Source organism: Lolium rigidum, chromosome 3 (genome assembly GCF_022539505.1).
Source record: "Lolium rigidum isolate FL_2022 chromosome 3, APGP_CSIRO_Lrig_0.1, whole genome shotgun sequence".
In the NCBI taxonomy this organism is placed as follows: Eukaryota; Viridiplantae; Streptophyta; class Magnoliopsida; order Poales; family Poaceae; genus Lolium; species Lolium rigidum.
Window position 1 is genome coordinate 246,487,801 of NC_061510.1, and position 10,420 is coordinate 246,498,220.

The 10,420-nt window shown below is 37.9% G+C and overlaps 1 protein-coding gene and 1 pseudogene across 1 annotated transcript; one reads left to right on the forward strand and one right to left on the reverse strand.

Annotated features, from left to right (window-relative positions):
- Positions 1-829: 829 nt before the first annotated feature.
- Positions 830-10,039, forward strand: LOC124703241 (annotated as a pseudogene).
- LOC124703240 (photosystem II protein D1-like) lies at positions 2,822-4,027 on the reverse strand. Its single transcript, XM_047235459.1, has one exon. It carries the CDS (start codon positions 3,961-3,963, stop codon positions 3,130-3,132), a length of 834 nt encoding a protein of 277 aa, XP_047091415.1. The 5' UTR covers positions 3,964-4,027; the 3' UTR covers positions 2,822-3,129.
- Positions 10,040-10,420: the final 381 nt, after the last annotated feature.

The window sequence follows — 10,420 nt, forward strand, 5'->3', positions numbered from 1 at the left end:
TTCAGAATTTTTGGACGGCGAATGGACAAGGGCTTAGGCATGAACTTAGCCGTAGCCGTTATCTGAAACAGTGGTTTGGTTCTTCCTCGCATCGAATCTAATGGTATCTGCTATATATTACCTTCAGCTCCGAAATGTATGTTTTGGAAACCTAGGTAGTACTTTGTAATTTGAATTTTGTATCTAAATCGAGAAGTCCCCTAGATAAGGACATACTGAAAGTCACTTTCGGTTGAGCCATATGTAAGTTAGAAAGAGAATAAGACTCCTTTGATTCATAGGATAGGATAAGCATAAGACTGAAATGGCATACCTATTTAAATTCTATGGATAGATGAAGTATGTTTAATTGTAGTACATAAATTTTTCACGAGGGATTAGTTCATATAGGGTAGGTTCCTATGAATCAAATAACTTATGTAGAAAATTTTCTCATATAATTCAAATCGTACACAATTTCTATACAAATCCTAGTAATCAAAGGAGGCGTGGTGAGCTGTGCCAATCAACTAGTACATAATGAGCTAAATAAGCTCGAAAGAGAGAGTAACTAGTACAACTAAATACGGTGCACACATATCATTTCTCTCACCAAGATTCCAGAACAAGTACATGGTGCAAAACCAGGGGACATGTGAAGATCAGAGTATTATGTGGGAACAATGACACGAGCGACTGCCAATGATGCCACGCACGCAGATCGACTGGGATTCTAGGTGAAACGACAGCAGGGAGTAGCTCCAGTTAGAAGCTTACAATATACTACTCCTCCTACATGTCTCGATCAACTTGTACTAATTCACGGCAGCTGAGCACATATACGCCACCAAACCAACTCCTTGGTTAATAATTGCGGCTGCACAGACCGAGTGGAGCTGAGCCAGTGAGAAAGGATCGATCGATGGCCGGCGGCGAGGCAGCAGCGCCGTTGCTGGAGAAGAAGGCGGCGGTGTACCATGAGGGGTGCCCGGGCTGCGTTGTGGAGCAGCGGAAGGTGCTCAACCCCGGCGTCCCCTACAAGCAATTCTTCCACATCTGGATCATCATCCTCGTCTCAAGTACGTATCTGCCTACTAAGTTGCTTCTGCCTTCTGCATCGTATCCCTCTCTGCTTGCTCTTAATTTGAGGTCAGGTGATGTGAAGCAGAGCATTTTTAGCTGCTTGCCACTTTGCTTCTTACTATCAAAAGCTGCCCGCTAGTTTCAGTTATCCGTGGCTAAACTAATGAGGAGCTTCAGTTCCTTCATCGTCTGCTCCTCGTTAGTTCCTGAACAATGACACCGATCATTATGTAGCTACCTTTGTTTTCCAATGTATTTATGCATATTTGTGTCTACCTTTGCTGTCTTTTTCTTCCCGTCTTAGAGCATCTCCACTCATCTCCCCGATAAGCCCCCCACGAGCCGTTTTTTATTCCGGACGGCGAAAAACGGCCCAGTCGCGCCCCCAGGTTCTCATTTTCGTCCGGAAAACAGCCTAATTTCGTCCGGACTTCCCGGGCCATCCTCGGTTTCCCGGGGATCTCTCGGGGACTCCGGATGGAGCAAAACCAACCGCCCACGCCCACGTGTCTCCTCTTTCGTCCGGACTCCCCGGGCCATCCTCTTTTTCCCCGAGAAACGCCGCTTGGGGAGCACACGACTGGAAATATACTGCCCCCAGGCCAAATTTTCGTCTAATCCGGACGAAAATTTCGCCAGATTTGAGCGTGAAGAGCGCCAACGAGTGGGGATGCTCTTAGAATTTGAGTATAGATACAGTTTGGAAAGGGGTTTTTTTGAGAGAAAAGAAGAATCTACTTCAACCGATATGCCCTTAGGCACGGCCATGCATAACATAGAAATCACACGTGGAAGGGTGGGCAATTAGCTAGAGCAGCAGGTGCTGTAGCGAAACTGATTGCAAAAGAGGGTAAATCGGCCACTTTAAGATTACCATGCTGGGAGGTCCGTTTAGTATCCCAAAACTGCTTAGCAACAGTCGGACAAGTGGGTAATGTTGGGGTGAACCAAATAAGTTTGGGTAGAGCCGGATCTAAGTGTTGGCTAGGTAAACGACCCGTAGTAAGAGGGGTAGTTATGAACCCTGTGGACCACCCCCATGGGGGCGGTGAAGGGAAAGCCCCCATTGGTAGAAAAAAACCCACAACCCCTTGGGGTTATCCTGCGCTTGGAAGAAGAACTAGGAAAAGGAAAAAAATATAGCGATAGTTTTATTCTTTGTCGCCGTAAGTAAATACGTAACTAGGAATATGGAAATTGCATTTTTTGAATTTGCAATAATGCGATGGGCGAACGACGGGAATTGAACCCGCGCATGGTGGATTCACAATCCACTGCTTTGATCCACTTGGCTACATCCGCCCCTTATCCAGCTAAAGGATTTTTCTCCTTTTTTCATTCATCATTATTCTATTTATTTTGACCTCCATACTTCGATCGAGATATTGGACATAGAATGCCACTCTTTAAAAAGAAAAAAAAAGGAGTAATCAGCTGTGACACGAAAAAAATGAATCCTTTTGTAGCTCATCATTTATTGGCAAAAATAGAAAAGGTAAATATGAAGGAGGAGAAAGAAACAATAGTAACGTGGTCCCGGGCATCTAGCATTCTACCCACAATGGTTGGCCATACAATCGCGATTCATAATGGAAAGGAACATATACCTATTTACATAACAAATCCGATGGTAGGTCGCAAATTGGGGGAATTCGTGCCTACTCAGCATTTCACGAGTTATGAAAATGCAAGAAAGGATACTAAATCTCGCCGTTAACTGAATTCAGAATAGAAAGATTATGAATAAACAAAGAAATACCCAATATCTTGCTAGAACAAGATATTGGGTATTTCTAGCTTTTATTTCTTCAAAAATTCCTATATGTTAGCAGAAAAACCTTATCCATTAAGAGATGGAACTTCAAGAGCAGCTAGGTCTAGAGGGAAGTTGTGAGCATTACGTTCGTGCATTACTTCCATACCAAGATTAGCTCGGTTGATGATATCAGCCCAAGTATTAATAACGCGACCTTGACTATCAACTACAGATTGGTTGAAATTGAAACCATTTAGGTTGAAAGCCATAGTACTAATACCTAAAGCAGTGAACCAGATTCCTACTACAGGCTAAGCAGCCAAGAAGAAGTGTAAAGAACGAGAGTTGTTGAAACTAGCATATTGGAAGATTAATTGGCCAAAATAACCATGAGCAGCCACAATATTATAAGTCTCTTCCTCTTGACCAAATTTGTAACCCTCATTAGCAGATTCATTTTCAGTAGTTTCCCTGATCAAACTAGAGGTTATCAAGGAACCATGCATAGCACTAAATAGGGAGCCGCCGAATACACCAGCTACACCTAACATGTGGAATGGATGCATAAGGATGTTGTGCTCTGCCTGGAATACAATCATAAAGTTGAAAGTACCAGATATTCCTAAAGGCATACCATCAGAGAAGCTTCCTTGATCAATAGGGTAAATCAAGAAAACAGCAGTAGCAGCCGCAACCGGAGCTGAGTATGCAACAGCAATCCAAGGACGCATACCCAAACGGAAACTAAGTTCCCACTCACGACCCATATAACAAGCTACACCAAGTAAGAAGTGTAGAACAATTAGCTCATAAGGACCACCATTGTATAACCACTCATCAACAGATGCAGCTTCCCAAATTGGGTAAAACTGCAATCCGATCGCCGCCGAAGTAGGAATAATAGCACCAGAGATAATATTATTTCCATAAAGTAAAGAACCAGAAACAGGCTCACGAATACCATCAATATCTACTGGAGGGGCAGCGATGAAGGCGATAATAAATACAGAAATTGCGGTCAATAAAGTAGGGATCATCAAAAGACCGAACCATCCGATGTAAAGACGGTTTTCAGTGCTAGTTATCCAGTTGCAGAAGCGACCCCACAGGCTTGTACTTTCGCGTCTCTCTAAAATTGCAGTCATGGTAAGATCTTGGTTTATTCAAATTGCAAGGACTCCCAAGCACACATATTAACTATAAATAATATAGATATTCAAATAGCTTATTTAGCTCATTATGTACTAGTTGATTGGCACAGCTCACCACGCCTCCTTTGATTACTAGGATTTGTATAGAAATTGTGTACGATTTGAATTATATGAGAAAATTTTCTACATAAGTTATTTGATTCATAGGAACCTACCCTATATGAACTAATCCCTCGTGAAAAATTTATTTACTACAATTAAACATACTTCATCTATCCATAGAATTTAGATAGGTATGACATTTCAGTCTTATGCTTATCCTATCCTATGAATCAAAGGAGTATGTATTTTTAACTCGTTCCTCTTGTCATTTTAGGTTTGCCAATATCGTCGCTATTCCCCTTCTTGTATTTTATGGTACGTTTATCTGGATGTAATAGAAAAAAAACTAGTGCTATGTAGCTATGTGTTTTCACCGTTTTCTTTTTTGTCAAGACAATAACAGAACTTTAATCTTGAAAGTATATACGTCTGTGCTACTTTGTATCTTAACTGTGTACATAGCTTGTGCCTATATTGCATCTGCATTGGTCATCTTGCTAGTTAGTTCTCCATGTATCTTGGCAACATGTTTGCTTTTTGGAAATGGTTATCTTGAACCATCTTGGAGTAATTTTCTACAATTAAATGTTTCCCCAATATATTCCACAACCATACATAACCTTTGAAAAATATTGTGTGAATCCCTTCTGAAAAATAGATTCGAGACTTGCATGTTGCCAAAACAGTAGAGGACATTGGATTCTATGCTGGGTTTGTAGGTAAGAACCTTCCAAACTATTTCGAATTCTTAGTTCTAAAAGTTAGTATATATTTACAGACAGTTACAAAAACGTTATCTGCGTTCACTCCTCCCAAAAGAATTATCAATGGCATATTCTGACTCCTTGCAGGAGCCTCCTATATGCTTGGTAGAGCTTTAACCTCTACTGCTTGGGGGATGGTAGCAGATCGTATCGGGAGAAAGCCAGTTATTGTGTTCGGAATTTTCGCCGCGTGAGTGCTCTTGTTCTTTGTTTACATAAGAATGAGTGTAGCTACTATCAACATTGTCTTTTCACTATGACTTGTGACCCATCTCTAATTCATGATGTTTATAAAATCTCAGGTTTCTATTCAATCTTTTGTTCGGATTAAGTGTTCGATACTGGATGGCAATATCTACACGATTTCTCATTGGTTCAATGAATGGTTTAATTGGCCCTATAAGGGTATGTTGGCTTATCGACATAAACTTTCGTTTGGTATCTGAACAAGTTATGGTTATTGACTCGCAATTAATCCTGCAGGCTTATGCTATTGAAGTTTGTCGACCAGAGCACCACCCTATTGCATTGTCACTTGTAAATTACAAACTTAATACATACCAAACATTTCTCAGCGTACCCTAATTCTAAAGTTTAGATTGTAACGCTCAAATTTCTATATGACTATAGGTTAGCACAGCATGGGCAATAGGTCTCATTGTTGGGCCAACAATTGGTGGATATCTTGCACAGGTATCCGTGGGAAACTATATGATTGCAGAAGTTACGGCATCATGCATTGAGCAATTAATATTTGTGTTTTGTTTTATTTGCTAGCCAGCAGAAAAATATCCAAAGTTATTTCCCGCTGAGTCATTATTCGGAAGGTAATTTTGTTATGGTAAAGTATGTTGTATTAGATTAAGAAAAACAACCCCTCCAGCCTTCTAACTACTGAATTTTGTTATAGGTTCCCATATTTCTTACCTTGTTTGTGTATATCAGGCTTCTGCTTTGCTGTTCTTATAAGCTCCATTTGGCTCCCGGTATGTACAATTAATCAACATTGTTTTCATTGATTTTAAATAAGCATGTGAGACAATAATATACTCCCTCCATCCACAAATAAGTGTGTACGCGGGGTTTTCAAGATAAATTATGGGGTGGGGTAAAAAATACATTAGTAAGATGCAAATCAATATCTCTCCCCTCTTTAATTGTTTCACCTCCAATGAGCTAAGTGCAGGTTGAAATCAAGGAAAACCTGTGATGAATATTATTGGGTTTGATTTCCGTGCAATGAGACAGAAGCAATTTTTGCTACTTTAATGTGCATTGGAATATAGAAGTACACTTTTTTGTGGACAAAGTTTTAAGCTAGATGTCCACTTATTTATGGACGGAGGGAGTATGTGGTTAATGAAAAATGCAATGCATAAAAGTTAAAGCGTTGAGCAATAAACACTACTACCTCAAACCCCTAAATCAAATGGCTTGAAACCACATCCGAGATGGATATATATATCTGGCGTTGGTGTTAGCTGGTAAGTTACACCCTTGTCCTTCACCATGTGAGTAGTAGGTTCACCATGTCTTCTATATTAATAAATAACTAAAAATATGTAAAAAAAAATTAGGACATATTACATGAACACAAACCACCATAAAATACTTTCTATTGCTTCAAGGGAATGTTGAATTATAATGCTTATCAATTTACATTCCTCATTTTTATAGTAAACAAATCCACGCAAAAAATAACATGCTCTAGCTGATTTACTAGATCCCAAAAGCTCACTCGATTGGGTCCTAATATGTTGCACTAGTATAATACCAGTAATGCATAGTAAGGCCGGGTCGGACATGCATTTATTCTCTACATAGTTCTTAAGAACTTAACTAGATTTTAATAAATTTCAGGAGACGCTGCACAACCATAAAACCAACAAAAATGAATATGATGCTAGTGAATCTTTGGTTCATTTTTCTGATCCGGAAGAGCTTATTGAGCGTAACATCACTTCAACTACGAAAAAGAACTTATTGAAGAATTGGCCACTGATGTCATCCATTATTCTCTTCGCATTGTGTGCTTTGATGATATGGCTTATACAGAGGTACTATATTGAATTTTGTTTCTTTTGTGTGGTGATACTTTAAAGATAATTATCTCAAATAAAAATATTGTCTAGTTCAGCCTAGGGTGCAATTTTTTAATCGTGAAAACATGATAATGTCCACATTGTTTCCTTGGATATAAGCAATAAAACAACTATCTAGTCTAATATAGCAAGCCAAACAACAAGTGTTACCATACCTTTATGTTGCATGTGTCAACCAGTTGAATAATATCCTTCATGATATATTTGTGTCAATCATAAAGTTTATTTTCAACACAAATTGGTTCTATCACCTTAACTATGATATTTCGGATCATATATTATAGATTTTCTCTTTATGGGCTGAAAGTGACAGAAAGTACGGCGGACTAAGTTTCACGTCCGAGGATGTTGGTCAAGTTCTCGCAATTTCAGGTATGGGCGTTTGCTATGCATGGTAATTATTTGTCTACGATTTGATCCCCGGCTCCTTGGAGCCTAGAATTTTAAAATAATTAAGAAATCCCCAAAGTTCTAGGATTTTTTTTAAAAAAAATCACACGTATCCATTAATATTGTATCTACATATATGTAAAATTTCACTAAAGGTAATTTTCATTTGTCCACTACATGCAAAAGTAGATCTATTATAGGAAATATTTTTGTACTTACACGCATAGGTGTGAATGTTTTCATCACCAGCTGTTTTGCTTTGAGTTCGGATAAAAGGAGGAGACAGAGAGAGCTATTTTTCCATGTACCACGGTGAGCGAGAATCTTGAGGAATAAATTAACGGTGACAGAAACATCCACACCCATGTGTGTATGTACAAAATGCATTCTAATTATATCAAATAATACATCTATTACAGATCAACATATCTATATTTTGCTCATGTACAAATTTTGAAGGTACATAGTGAGCACTTATAAGTATTTTTCAACCAAATCTCCAAATTTTTCGAAAATAAATAATGTGTTTTTAAATTTAAAACTAGCCTGAAGGATCCTTTAATCTATTTGTGTTTTTTCGTTGATATTCATCACTTTGGTTAACTTCCCATCACTTGTTGGACTAGTTGACATATACTAACAGTAGTTGTTAAACTGAAGATCACATACCATTTGACAAGAGCAAGAGAAACAATTTTTTCTCATAGTTTGCATATATTCGGTTGAAAATATATGTATTTTTTGGCTACCAGATGGGACGTAGCGTTTTGTAGCTCAGGCTACATGTAGCCCTTTTTCTAAAATATTATAAATACAATTTAAAGTTTCAAAAATCTAGATGTAGGCAATGATGTATCATACTGATGTGCAAAACATCATCCAAAATCTTTCAGATGTTTTTATTTTTTCTAGCCCAAAATAGATGATGTTTCGGCTTGAGATTTTACACGTTGATAGAATACATCATTATAAATATCTAAAGTTTTGTTAGAATATTTTGAAACTTTAAAATGTAGTTTTCACATTTTCTCAAAAAAGGCTACATGTAGCCCGAGCTACATTTGCAGTTTTCTCTATCATATGTGGTTATATTTGGTTACAATTTTCTTTGTGATAGAATAGAATCATGATATATAAGAAATTCTGCTTTACATAAACATTTTGAAATTCAGTATTGCATGAAATAGTATTTAGCCCTAATAATTTCCTCTATTTTTGTATAGGTGCTAGCATTATTATATATCAAACATTTATTTATCCGAGTATCGTTAGAGTTCTGGGGCCAATCAGTACCGCTCGTGTTGCAACGGTGAGTTCTAGTTATATATCATGGTTTTTGTAGTGAAAGTTCACTTTAATTTCGAAATGATTACTATTGATTCAGATTAATTTCACAGAGCCTATCTATGGTGCTTCTATTTACCTATGCACCAATCACACATCTCTCGAGACCCTGGTCGTCAATAGCAGCAAATGTGGTATCGGTGCTTAAAAATATTTTTGTCGTGAGTTTCCATATCCTAAAATTCGTTTGTGGCCTGTTTCTTGTTCTTATCATTGTACTCGACAAATGAGGCATTTTTATTTAACAACTATGTTATTCCTAGGTCCTGCTTTTATTGTAGAAGACTAACATGATACAGCAACATTATGTCAGTATTCTTACTAACCCTGTCCATTTTGTTCATACGTACCAGGTTTCCATCGTTACATGTTGTTTCATTCTTCAGAATAATGCCGTGGTATGTATGTTCACATTGTATACACTTCCTTTTTAGAGAAATTGGATTTACTGCATCTCTTTAATTGTGTTTGTATATGGGATTAACAGACTCAAGATCAAAGAGCAACCGCAAATGGCTTAGCAACCACTTTGATGTCTTTTTTCAAAGCAATCGCTCCAGCTGGAGCTGGCATTGTGTAAGTTTAAATCTATTTATTATTATTATCTACTATTTACTATAAACATAAGCTATTTTTAGAGCGTCCAAGTTTAATTTCCTCTTCAAGGTGAGGAATTGACCGAGAAACTAGCATCATATACTCCAACCTTAATTAGTTTTGATCTGAAAAACAATTCAGTAAAATCCTGATGACCTTTGTATTTATGTAAATGCTGATACAAATTTATTTCAATTCTAAGAATAGTTTTTTGCAATAGTGTGTTACATGGAAATAGTATAATAACCCAGCAATGCAGGTTTTCATGGGCACAGAAACGCCAACACGCTTTCTTCTTTCCAGGTAATTGATGTCCAAGAAGTGCTATTCTTATTTAGAAAAATAATAAATGGAATTTTTTGTTTGTTCAATTTGTTTCTAATCCGAGTTGGAGCTAAACTTCTTGTAATGCAGCATCTGAGATTCAGTAACCATCCTAGTTTTGTTATATGTAGGCGACCAGATGGTGTTCTTCCTTTTGTCGATTGTGGAGCTTGTGGGTTTCGTCTGGACATTCAAGCCGTTTCTTGCCGTGCCAGAACAATTTTCTTCAAATTAGCAGCCCTGACTGATTTATACGTGCTACCATTATACAGTAGAACTGTACTACTATACCATCCTCCTACTAGCTATATAGCTCGGGTACCTGCTGGAGCAGTTACTGAAGGCCCAGCTTGCAGTATCAGTGATCATTCACCCGAAGTGACACGAAGCCTATGTATGGCAGACATATTCTCCAAAAAAGAAGTATGGCAGACATGTTTGAATTCTTTTTTCCTTTGCATATGCATCATCTATGCATGGCTTGTCATACTAATCGGCGAGCTATAATTAATTATACAGGCTAAAGTTGTCATGATATGCAAGTACTCTGTACTCCATTTGTTTTCATTGACAATGTCAGCAACTTGAGTGAGAAATCTCTGGCAGATGTACGCATGTTTGTTTGATAGTGGATGCTAATGCTATAGACTCCTTCAGACTTGTCATTTTGACGTGCTCTTGTGAATGAGGAAGGAAAAACTGAAGACAGCCCATCCCTTCACTTGTCGAGCTGGCGAATTATGATTTTTGTAGAACAAGATATACTTGTGGACATACGCAATAAACACGTTCTTTTTCAATTCAGATTAATGGGAGTACTGCAGGCAC